Source organism: Mesocricetus auratus, unplaced genomic scaffold (genome assembly GCF_017639785.1).
Source record: "Mesocricetus auratus isolate SY011 unplaced genomic scaffold, BCM_Maur_2.0 Super-Scaffold_100021, whole genome shotgun sequence".
NCBI lineage: Eukaryota > Metazoa > Chordata > Mammalia > Rodentia > Cricetidae > Mesocricetus > Mesocricetus auratus.
The window spans coordinates 18,890,421-18,903,726 of NW_024429202.1; the positions used below are offsets into that span (position 1 = coordinate 18,890,421).

Sequence of the window (13,306 nt, forward strand, 5' to 3'; positions counted from 1 at the left end):
ATCCAGTTAATAATTATATTTGAAAATGCCCTATCCTATCAGTAAAACCTCAGGAGGACCCTATATATTTTCTTCATGAATGTTCCACGCACGAGAGTCCCATTATTAGAGAATTAGGATTGACTAGTATCATTTTAAACACACTGGACTCTACTTTTTAATGAAATCTTGAACTAAGAGATTCTCATGTATCACTAGAAAACCTTTAGGTCCAGAATCTTAATATGTGCATATCAGAAATTCTGTCAAAATTAACATGGATCTTCCTAACGCCAACATGACATGGATCGGCCTGTACGCCCTTCAAGTATCAAGGGACTGGTTAACCTCTTAAGACTCACCTCTAGAGAACTCATAGATATCGTCGATCCAGTTTCACTTCTTGACAGTCCTGCATTATCATCCAATTCAGAGGCCATGAAATTCTTCACTGCTGTGCGAGGCTCAAAGGGCAAATTCTGCATATGTTCCTGGGGTGCAAGATGCTGATCTAAGTTCATATTGAACTGGTCCATTACAGGGGGATTCATGTTGAATTCAGGATTCACTTTGTAGTGCAATAGCCTTTCATGCGGCAAAGTTTCCATGCCAATATTCATTTTGTTTTCCTCTTTCATCGATGGCTGGGTATTTACAGAACTTCTAGGCATCACAATATAGTCACTTTCCATCATTCTTTCCTGAGGGTGGACTATGTCCATATCAGCCCCTCTTAAGTTGTCATCCGTGCATAAGTACACAGTTCTCCGCAATTCAGTGTTCTCTTTTTTCAGACATTGACTGCTCAGCTCGTTCATACTCATGGGCACGTGCAGGCCTGTGGGCTGTTGGATGATGACTTTGGAAATGACATTTCCAGGTAATGTTGAATAGCTTAGCCCTTCAGGATTTGTTCCCTTTTCTTCTTCATCGTCGTTTAGAGAGATCCTTGAGAGTGTTCCTGTTATGGTTGCTGCTCGGCAAGGGCCAATATCCTTATGAAGTACTGCAAATTAGACCATGGTTGTTACTATAAAGAAGTTTTTATTTTTATCATTATATGCTATTATTTATCTTCCTACTTAACACTCTTAATAAAACGAAAGAAAAATAATCTTTTGACAAATTATTTGCACTTGTTTCTTCATAGCCCAGATTACTGAATTGTTATTAATTCTCTGATGCTGCCATAGATCATGAGCATAGATAAAGCATATTTGAAAGCTGATTAACTGGCTTTCAAAAAACATCACAATGTCTTTTCCTGTAAAAAATTTTCTGCATTAATTTTAAGCCAAAGAGCAGTTTACCAGAGATTTCTCCATCAATCTACTTCGAAGCATTTCCATAAAAATATAGTTTTTGTTCATACAAATTTCTTACTTTCTTCTAAAGTTTTCTAGAACTTCTGTTCACTAAAACAGATTCATGAGAGCTGAGTATGGTGGTGCATGCCTTTAATCCCAGCACTCGGGAAGTAGAGACAGACAGGTCTCTGTAAGTTCAAGGCCAGCCTGGTCTACATAGTTTCCAGACTGTCAAAGCTACATAGTGAGACTGTCTCAAAACAAAACTGGTGTAGGATAGCCACAAAGCAAAGAAACCACAGTAGAAAACTTCATCATGTATAGCTTACTATAGAACATTTGTGTCTGAAAGCATGAATACTTTCAGACAGGCTGAATTTTGCCCATTATTGTCCAAGTTTTCAACAGAATCATAACTATGAACTAACACAGAAGATGAAAACCAGGAGGTTATGACTGTCTCTTGCTACTTTGAGGAAAAGAGGAAATGAAGCCATTAAAATATTCCAGAGCACAAACCACTCATACAATACCTGTTATATTTAGAGATGCTGTATCTATTCTTGTATTATTGTCTCTTTGTTTCCTAGGCCATAGCATCATGTTAAATATTCATATATGTTTTTCATGAATCCACAATGTGGCTGTAAATTTTTTTATGTTTTACATTTTATATGTAAAAGAATAAGGAAAGATTAAGCTTTAAGATGTTATTTCTAAGTCTGGCATGGTGGGAGTGTGTAATCACAACACTGGGGCGGCTGTGGCAGCCTTGGCTACCTATACTTTGTAAAATCAAAAACAAGAATAAAGTAAAACTTATACCTCTCAAAGTAATGAGAGAGCAGTAATACATTGCAGTTTCTAGAAATAATTGTGAATGAGACGTTAAGGGGTGAAGTATATTGACTAATTACATAGCAGTTGAAAATAAAACATCATTTAAAGCATTTCAAAGTTCACAGAATAAAAGACACATTATTACATTAGGAATGCATAGATGTTTTCTCACACTTGTTAATAGGTTGTGAACTATGAAGGAAACCTTAGTAATGGGTATTGATTTCATAATCTGGATGCAAGATACATTTTGATTTTATAATATGTTCTCTCTATATTAAATATTTAAATGCAATTATTTTTTAAATTTTTTTTATTTTAATTTTAAATAGCTTGTTTTACATGTCAATCCCAGTTCCCTCTCCCTCCCCTCCTCCCTCACTCCCCCATTCCCCCCAGCCTCCCACTCTATTGCCAATTCCTTCCACATAGGGGATATCTAGAGTCTGTCATTTTACTCTGCGTAGGGTCCAGGCACTCCCCTAAGAGTCCAGGCTGAGAGAGCATCCCTCTTGTGCTTTGGGCACACGATGTCTGTTTGTATTCCAGGGATAAACACTGATCCACTGCTCAGGGCCCCATAGATTGCCCAGGCCTTCTCACTGACACTCACATTCAATGCAACTATTTTTGAGTAGTGTCCACAGTATGTGAAAGATGAGCCTGCTTCTTCGATTTGCTTAAAATGTAAACAAGCTTTGAATATAAACCTCCTGTGCATGACTACAGTGTTGAAGCAGGACCTTTGAGATAAATTAATCAAGTTGTGAAAATAAAAACCAAGCCAAACAGAAAGCAACCTGAAGGTATACTCCAGAATCTACAGAGGAGGCTTCAAAGTTTAGAACAGACTTCTCTGAGCCCAGGAACTGAGACTTTAAAATTTAGTACAGTCAACATAATGCAGAATTCTCTTGAAAAATTCTGAGGGATGCTCCTGATGAGTTCAACTGAAAAGGACATTGGCCAAAAATGAAAACAGAGTACGAAAACATTGTAAATTGTTTCTTTTTTGTTTGTTTGTTTTGGGGGACTTTCAAGACAGGGTTCCACTGTGGCTTTGGAGACTGTCCTGGAACTAGCTCTTGTAGACCAGGCTGGTCTCAAAGTCAGAGATCTGCCTGCCTCTGCCTCCCGAGTGCTGGGATTAAGGCGTGGGCCGCTGCCACCACCCGGCTGTAAATTGTTTCTTACTAACACAGTGGTACCCAGACTCCAGCGCAGACCGGGAGAAAGGAACCATCTGTCAAAAGACACTGTTGTGCATGCCGAAGGGCTGGGAACAGCAGCTGTGGGAAGAGGGTCTGACATGGAAGCTTTCAGCACTCACAATGCCTCAGAGTGGCTTGACTGGCTTCTAAAACCCTGGGTGCTTGTGAGCCAGGCCCACAGATTCTGGACTAGAAGGTCTAGGTATGTCTTCAGAACTGCATTTCTGGGAAGTAGCAGGTGGTGCGCTGCTTGTTTGGGTACCATACTTTGACAAGCAGTGGTTTGCTGAGAATAGCTGTTAAGGGAAAGACAAAAGTGTCTGTTCTCATTTTTCCCTCTGTCAAGAATTCTAAGGAGTGCACGAAGAGAAGCAAGGAAGCTAAATTGGGGATGGATGATTAAGAATTAAATAGACACCCAACCATTAAAATAAGTTCAAGCCTCCCGACACAGCCAAATTATGTTGTATAAATGGGGAAACTTTCACCATGGTTTGTAGTTTTTAGAGATCATAGAAGATAGATAAGATTTTTTTCTATAGGAATAGATAATTCTTACTCCCCTTACAGGCTTACTATGGTTGCCAAATCATAGGTGCTAGCTGAAGACTGCTGAGAACATACCCACCAAGAGTGTTTTGAATGAATTCAAGAATACAAGATTAGTTTCCCATGTAATTGTGATTATGGCAAGGAATATGATCTGACATTTGCACAGATTTTAATGGCTCTGAGTTGAATCTGAAAACAGCACATAAGGGAGTTTGGGAGATAGGAAGTGGGTGCCTTTCCCAGCACAGCAGGTTCTGTAATAGTTGTCATGACATTTTATTCCTTTGTAGACAGTTTGGATGATGACTTAGAAGGTACTATATCAAATGTTCAGTAGCTACACAATCTCAAATAGATGCTATCCTGAAAGAAGTTAAGGTGACAGTGTGCAAAGTTAAATTCAGAGGTTTATTTTTTCTATGAAAACATAGCAGAAGCATAGCTTTTACATAAATCTTAGGAGACTCCTTGACAGCACGTATAAAACACTTTAGGGGGTTTAGATGACAAGTTGACACTTGTACTGAAGCATAAATCATGTGTGAATGTTGTCCACATTAATACAAGTAAATAGCCAACTGTAATGGAAGCTGGTTGTGTATGCATATATGTGCACACTATAATTTAAATTTATTGGCAAATTGGGGGCTATTCTCAGCACCAGGCCTTGGAAGATACTATTAGAAATGAACGATGACACATGGCTGTTAAATTTAAAGGCAAAGAGCACTCAGATTGAACTAAATGATACTTGATTTCAAATATTTGGGTACTCAGATGAAGTAGATATATCCACTTTTAATATGAAAAAAGAAAGCACAGAGAACAACAAATAAAAGACAAGATACGGTACATTTTGATGTGCTTTGGAATACAATTTCCCAACTAGTGAAAACATCCAAATAGAAAAATAGAAAATATGTAATTTTCTTCAATACTGTCAAAGCCCTCTTCTCTAGTGAAATATCAGCCAATGGCTAGAGGACAGCTACTACACACAACACACACACACACACACACACACGCACACACGCACACACACACGCACACCAGTCTAGTGATTCATAGTCTCTATATGATAAGCAGAGCAGCTGCAGTGAGGTGCCTTACAACTGCTCCCATTCATGAGGATGGAAGTTTACAGCCTTTCTAGTGCTTTCTGCTGATATGGTACTCTCAATAACCCATTTCTTACTTATTCTCAGTTCTCATTCCTTCTCCCTCCCCTCTCGATATAGATCCCTGATGATACAGTGATTCTCATTGGAAGATGTCACTATTCACCCATATGAGTGTGATGCGCAAAGCCTAGGACTTTCTTAAGAAAAATCAAAACACACACATTGATTCCACAATCCCTGCAGGTTATATTTCAAAGACCAAAGGATTCTTACCTGATCGACAAGCAATGTCTACATCCTTTTCAAAGTCTGTCTGTAACAAGAAATAATAAGGCACAGAATCATCATCTAATGAAGATTTCAAATGTTTTTAACATTCAATTTTTTCTGAAGCTTATAGATTTATGGCTAGTCACTAGAATATTCTCAAGGAATAATTAGAATTTCCAAGAGATAAAAGGATGCATAAAACCAATGGAAAATGGCATAGTTTTGATATGGTAACATAATACCCTATATAAAATGATAGAATTTTAGCTGACACAGTGGTAGTTCCAGTTACTTAGGAAGATGAAGCCAGAGAGTGAGATCAAGGTCTGTGAGACCATTGTTGACCTAAAAGTTCAAAGGGGATGTAACACATAGCTCAGTTGATAGAGTGCTTGCCTAGCATGACTGAGACCCTGGGTTTAATCCCCAGAATGGAATAAAAGTGTAAATGGCGGCATGCCTCTGTAATCTAGCACTTGGGATAGTGAAGGAAGAATCATAAATTTAAGGTCATCCTTGGCTACACGGTGAGGCTGGCCTAAATTACATGACATCTTGTTTCAATTAAAACAAAACAAAAAGTTGTGGCTAAAACTTATTGGATGAACTTGCGTAGGCTACATAGGGCCTTGGTTCATTCTCCGTACTTCAAACAAAAAACAAAAACAGGACCAGAAATTTTAGGCAATAGCCTAACTTTAGTAAAGCAACCAGAAGGTACACTATTTCAACCATTCTTAAACAAATGTCTTTGTTGTATTTTATGTTTCCAGTTTCAGTGTGTTATCTGTGATACGCTATTCTATGATGCAGCTTTGGTAATGCTCACACTTCTACAGAATCATATTACCTCCACTGTGACCAAAGGCTCGCAGGTGCAGAGATCAAAGCTGAAGGCTAAACACCTTTGGCCTAGAATCTTCGGGATATTAGTACCACCATCCTCCAAATTCGTATTTTAAACAAATTATCTTATTTTTAAAATGGTAAAATCAGCCTGTTGTACTCAACTTTCCAATTATATTCTTTTATTTATTAATATCAATTTTTAATTTGTATTACTACTACTATTATTATTACTATGTATGTACATGCACACATGCTACAGCATGTGTGAGGAGGTCAGAGGAAAATTTTGTGGTTTTGGTTCTTTCCTAGGTTGAAGTGGGTCCCAGGGATCAAAGTCAGGTGACCAGGTTTGCACAGCAAATGCTTTTACTTGTCATACCTTCTGGCCAGCCCACTGTCATTGTCTTAAATGGAGATTTTTATGACTATTTGATTTTTGAAAGGAACTGATCAATATTTCCTCACCTTTTAACTGCCGGCATATTGCTTGGCAATATTTTTTATGTTGCCTATTCCAAAAATGTTACTAATAAAACAGTTATGCTACACAAAGCTCATTCCTATACAGTGTCAGTGCTGTTGACGCTGCTGGTTGGTTGACGGTTTTGTTTTGAGACAGAAGTATGCCGTGCCTTCCAGAGTGCCCTTAATCTGAGGCTCCCCTTGTCTCAGCCTCCCTCACAGTGCTGGCATTCCAGTCGTGCACCCCAACTCCCACCTTCCATTTCTGTTTTGATGACAGTAATTTTATCTCATTTCTAAAGTTCGCCAAAGTGTTTATGCCTACAGTAGCCTTGACTCCAACTGTACTCTGGGCTCATGTACAGTATGAACCCTGTCACTAGAAGGTGCCTTTTCTTGTGCTTTAGTCTCTTTGTGATCTTTTTAGGCTGCTCAGAAGAACCACCATTACCTGGGGTCACCTTTAAATATACATATTTAACTCCTCTGGGTTGCAGCCTCTCTAAGGATTCTAATATTAAACTATGTGTAAGTTGGGAGAGGGGTACAACCAAAACTTGTTCTATTAAATTCTCAAAAAATTAATAAAAAAAGAGAATGGAAAAAAAGCCCATAGCACACAGGGGAAAAAAAAACAAGTGTGAAAGTCCAGTGTGCTGATGTGTAAAAATCATTATCTTGAACTGAATTCTAGACAAGGAGAAAATACTCTTCACTGTTGCACAGGACACCATTCTAAATCCCCAAGGGAGTCAACAGCAGATCCTTGATTCAAAGGCAACCCAGAAAGAACATTTATTGGACATCAAAGTACCAAGTATTTATTTTAAATATTTGTTTTATTATTTGTGTATTGTGTGTGTGTGTGTGTGTGTCCATGTGTACAGGAACACACGGAAGTATGAAGAGACTATTAAATCCCTTGGGGCTGGAGTTATAGGTACCCATGAGCTGTAGATGTAGATGCTGGGAAATGAACTCCAGTCCTCTGGAAAGACAGTAAGTATCTTTAACCACTAAGTCATCTCATCAGCTCACAAAGTATTAGTATTAACGAACTAAAGTCGAATTGTGATTTTATACTATTCTATTGACAAGGATTTTGTTATGCATACATATATTTTTTTCTTGAGAAACTATGACTTAATTATCAGCCAGAAAGAAAACAAAAGCTCACCATGATTTGAGCATGTCCATTAGGAAAAGAACTTGAAGAATCAGCATTGATTGGGTCCTGGCAGTTTCTCAACCGGCATCTAAATGCATCTTGAACCTGTGTGAAGGAAAAAAAAATATCAATTTTCTTTTTTTCTTAGCAATAACTAGATAGTGTTCATATTGACTATCAATTATGAGAAAACACTATCTTTGTCTGTATGGTGTAAGACTCGTTTCCTGACTGGCCTAGAACTAGCTATGTAGATCAGGTTGGCCTCAAGTTCTCAGAGATCTTTTTGCATCTGCCTCCCTTGTGCTGGGATTCAGGCCAGCACCACCAAGCCTGACATTGATTATTTCTTACCACAAATATAGGTGTACATGGCTTTGCTCACTCGCCAGGGTACTTATCAGTTGCCATTGTTTACCAAGTTAGTATTGGAACTCTTAAGAGAGCAGGATGACCATTTCCTACTTAATCCTTTTCTCCTATTGTTATAAACAAGTGCATGCTGTTGTATGTGTATGTGAGGGAATTTCCTATTGTGTAGTGCCCATAACAGATTTAAACACTGTGAAAAATGAAACCACTCAATGATCTTTTACCTAGAATTGATTTATAATTTTTTCCTTATCTGACTCACTTGTGGAAAAACTATTCCTGCCCCCCCCTTCATGTCTATGTCCCCAGACATAAAAACAGGAAACAACAGAACAATGTAAAACACATCCGTTGACTTCTGACTGATTGACACAGTCAGACTCCCTTGATATTACTCCAGGTCTTATATGCAGCATAAATATATCGCAAGAGATTTCTAAGAATGCTACATTAGTTGTTTTATTACACAATCTCAGCAGAGGCAAAGAGATGAAAAGGGAACTCCAATGGTTGGCTAACAAAAGCAATTGCTGTTTTCTGATCACATGACTCCTCAGCATCAGGATGCAAATCCCACTTCCTGTGGATCCTCAGGCTCCTCACAAGTTGTTCATGAATAGCTAGTCATCTCAAATCAGCGGTCAGGGCACTTTCTTACTCCTTTGTCTGACTCCATGCATTTGATATTCTCCTTCTTGTCTATTATATTTTACTGTTAATAAAGGCATAGTTGATGTTGCGTTTTCCCTATACTAAATCACTATTACAGAGACTGCAGAGTAAGCACATGTAGGTCTTTCCTTTAGAAAAGCACAGCCAGTTTTATATGGATGTGTATAACATATATATTGGTCCGGAAACATCAAAACAGAACATAATGGATCAAACCCTGAGCTTATTAGTTTTTTTTCTGCTTCCTCCCCATTTTTGAGTCATCCATACTCTCCCCCAAATTGCAATTTGGATCTGGAATGTGGATCTGAGTAGTCTTCTCTGCCAGTCCTATAGAGACCTGCACATATATCCACTCTCCACCTATGGTTCTCTGCCTGGTGGTGCAGCCAATTTCTGTGAAGTTGCACTAGAGCAGGTGTCTTCGGATGGCTTCCATTCTACAATCCTAACAGTGTTAATCTCAGATTCCTCCAAAAGAACGATAACATTTCTTTGGTCCAGCACATCAATGAAGAGTCTGACTGCACTGAAATCTACTCTGGTGCCTTTTCCTATGACTCAGAGGAACAGAAGGTCTGAATCATCTAGCTTCTCCCAGCAAGGCAGACAGACCAGGACAGAGCAAAAGACTCTTTCATCATCAATGTTTTCAGGAGATTCCTTTTTAAACCAAGAAATCATTATAAAAAATGCATTAATAACAGAAAGTTGGTAATGAGCTTAGTATTTGCCAGGCTGTCATTATTTTGCTTTGATTCCTAAGTCCGAATTAGGGAAACCACAAAGAAAGTGTGTTTTCTTTTTTAAAAATCCTATAAACCATTTTCAAAAAAAACAGGTTCATGCTGTTTATACCCCAAAGCAACAGTTGAAATACATTTTATAAAAAAAATAAATGATATGTCAGGAACATTGCCTTTTGGGGGCTTGTCACTTGAAGATACCCTTCAAATCTACTTCTAAATACCAGGATATATAAAATATGAAACACTGTGGTGGCGATGAAAGTTCCCATGTAAACTATATCAGGAGCTCTGTTTTGCTTTTACTGTCTTCTTGATGTCTCCATTGAAGTAGTGGAGAGGTGGTTTGATGCACACCTCTTTTTGTTCTGCTTCTGTAACAACTTCATCAATGTATTATACCATGTTGGAACACGAAAGTTTGGTTGACCTACATCTGTGTTCCTGGGGGCCCTGGTCACTCATATTTGGCTCCAGAATAAACTATTTCTCTCCTTCAAAAGGGTAAGTGCTGTGTGTTTGCACTGACAGCAGCAATGGTAAACATTAATTTCTCTGGTACTTGCTAAGTGTTCTTTATTTTGAACTCATCACCAAAAAGTTGTCAAGGATCTTCCAACTGGCATTTAAAAAACATGGAAAAGCAAATGCTGTTAATTTCTCTTCCAAATTATTGTCTGGTTGATTGAAAGAGATATAAAAGAAATATCTTTTTCAAAACATACACTTAGACACATGCAAAATCAATACTTTTGACTGTAAAACTTCCAAATGTCACAGTGAGCTAAGGGCATGTCTACATTGGAGAATGACATCCATTTTATCAGTCAGCCAATGCTGTTTGGAAGACAGAGAAGACAGAAAAGCACACGAATTTTCCACTGTGATTAAGGTTATTTTTAGGTTCTTACAAGTGTCATAATGTAAGAATTAGAGTCTAAGACATTTTCAGTGCACAACTCTCATTCATAAGGATTTCCAGGAGAAACTTCACTTGATTCCAAATGCCTTATTTGATTTCTTTTTAAACCTGAAAATACACTGAAGCCATCTAGATGAATTGGCATTAAATATTTGCTCAGCACTGTGGGAGGAAATGATGAGATGAGCTACACATGGTGAGTCTCCTCACCTTAGAGGGGCTTAAGGCAAAATAGCATCTGGAAAAAGATCCAGTTTCATGCAAACATTTTGTTCATTGAATTTTCTAGCAGGTAAACAACGAGTTGTATTCTTGAGGAATCAATATGAATTATGCCAGCAAAAAAAAAACTGGAATTGTTTAAAAAAATCAAGTTCTAGACAAACATAAAAATAACAATAAGAAATGAAAACTAGATCATTCTATGCCATACTAAGATTAAAGTCCCCCTGAATCTCTTATGCTAATGTTATATTTACCATGGTGAGCAGTAACTGTCCTTCATGTACTACTACTCATGGAGAACTAATTCCTTAAGTAAACTGTTTTATTTAAGACTGTTATTATTAGTTTATTGTTAGATGTCAACATTACAAATCTGAGTTCCTGCAAAACTAACATTTCAAAACTTTCTGGAGGCCAGTAAACCCAAGTTTTAAATGAATCTGTGGGGGAACAATGAAATATTCAACTTTAATTATGCCACACTCCATATCTAGTTTATAAAATATCTTCTTTTTGAACTATTCTAAAATAGGTCTGTCATCCTTAATGATGACCAGACTGGGCTAAAAGTAAGAAGGAGGAACACATATCTTGTTACGTTTAAAATAGTTAGGGGACTTTAAGGAGCCCTGATGGTCTGTAGTGAAATAAAGGAAATAACAAGGGATACGGGCATCTTTAAGAATACAGCGATAGCCACCAGTGATGTCTCTACCGAGTTTCAGAGCAGCTACAGGGCTTCAAAAAAATGCCTAGAGAAGCAATCGGTCTTTCTCAATGCATACAGTTTCCTGGATGAAATCTGAGTTCAAAGTAGTTTGTAGGGAAATGTCTAGCTCCTGTCTCTCTCATGGGGCGAGGCATTTGGGTTTTCTCAGCAGCAACAGCAGCAAACCGAAAGCTTCTCAATTGGTCCTCACTCCAGAGGCAGCTGGCGGAGAGTCTCTGTGCAAAGTCCACGCCAGATTTCGAGGTTTGCAGGAGAGGAGCACCCCGCATGGTTGGCAGTGTTACAAATCCTCGAAGCCTCACAGGCAAGAGTTCCACAGCTTGAAGCGGGATCCGGATTTAGCTCCTGAACTGCTCAGATCCCAAATCTTCACGACTAAACGACGAGACAGTTTTACCTCAAGCTCCTCTTTGTGAACTCTTGTGAACTCACAAGATCATTTTAAGTCAGGAATACACACATTTTATTCATTTGTTATGATTTCTGGGGGGGAGAGTGGCTTCTTACATGCTATGTGTCTTAAGTCTTGTGTCTACAATCACACCTATTGTTTCAGATTTGAACAAATGGCACAGGCTTTTTGTCAACATAATGTATTTTATATTTAATCATTAAATAGACGAATAAGTCTCAGTTTTATAAATATTATACCAAATGATATAAATAGCGTGAATAACTTGACATTTCAAAAAATATTACTTGACTTTTCTCTTAGCAATTTTTTTAAAAAGGAAGGTTTGTTGCTTGCTATAGAATGAAAGGTTCAGGGTGCACCCTCAGATTCAAGCCCGGATGGATCTTTATCGGGATCCCCTAAGGCAGAAACATGTACCACTTGCTCTCTAAAATGCCTGCCCTTTTGACTTCAAATTAATTTTTTTAATCCTTCTACACTGCTACATTTTTCAGACTGTGTGTCTGAAAGATCACCTAAAGAAGCTTCAATGTGCCCCAAAGTCACACAGTCTGAAAAATGTAGCAGTGTTCCTTTAGTGTGCGAATGCGAGAGGGAAGAATTCTGTGTGAAACACCATGCCTCACGCCTTCTCGGAGGCATTTCATTGTATCCTGGTGCCACAGCCTTTGTGCCCACAGACAGGTTTGCCATGCATAGAAGAGCAAACTCAGCTTAGAGAGACTGCAAGCAACTCGGCTGACATTATCCCCATAGGTGGCAAAAGCTCAAAATGGAACCAGTTTCTTGCTTTGAAAGTCCTCATTCCTGAGCATCGTTCTATTTCCAGCCTTTCAAATTTACTGAACAAAGATTAGGATAGTTTAGGCCAAGGAATGAACCAAAACAAAAAGACAGTTTTCTTTCTTTTTTTTTAAAGGAATAACCAGATAAGTTTTCACTTTATTACTTCAGTCAAGACACATACAGTGTAGAAGTATCATAGGGCTGGAAGGTGAGATCTTGGGGGTCTGAGAGGAGAGGGAAATGGGAGGCACCTGTCAGCCTGCCTGTGACTAGCCTCTGCTCACTATACAGCAGCTTGATGCTGCTCTCTAGAGTAGGGGCATCTGAGAGGAAAATGTAACTGGAAGAATGGAGAGTAACCCTAAATCACAGTTGGATGCTCCCTGGGAGGCATGCCAGTGTATCAAGACGTGTTTCAAGCTCCCTGTGTCTGAATTTGTTCACTGAAGCCTTCTCTATCATCAGATTTCACACATCCTTTAACTTCTCTATGCTTATGCTTCTCTCTGGACAACCATTTGAGAATTCAGAAGGATGCAGATGTTCACTATAAACTGGAGTGATGACACTCTAGGAAAGCCTAATCTAGAAGCAGCAAGGTGTACACTTCCATCTCTAACAAACAGGAAGTGGAGTAAGGTGAGGTTGGTGTCTCTGGAGGGAATGCAGGACCGAAAGC

At 38.6% G+C, this 13,306-nt stretch overlaps 1 protein-coding gene across 6 annotated transcripts in view; it reads right to left on the minus strand.

Annotated features, from left to right (window-relative positions):
* Positions 1 to 13,306, minus strand: part of Adgrb3 (adhesion G protein-coupled receptor B3) — a 707,451-nt gene that overhangs the window by 26,175 nt on the left and 667,970 nt on the right. For all 6 annotated transcript variants that reach the window (XM_040729329.1, XM_040729332.1, XM_040729333.1 and 3 more), the window contains 3 exons: positions 7,769 to 7,864; positions 5,284 to 5,323; positions 342 to 985 (listed from right to left, as the gene is read on the minus strand). In XM_040729329.1, coding sequence (XP_040585263.1) covers positions 342 to 985; positions 5,284 to 5,323; positions 7,769 to 7,864 — 780 coding nt within the window. The remainder of the gene's footprint in view (positions 1 to 341; positions 986 to 5,283; positions 5,324 to 7,768; positions 7,865 to 13,306) is intronic.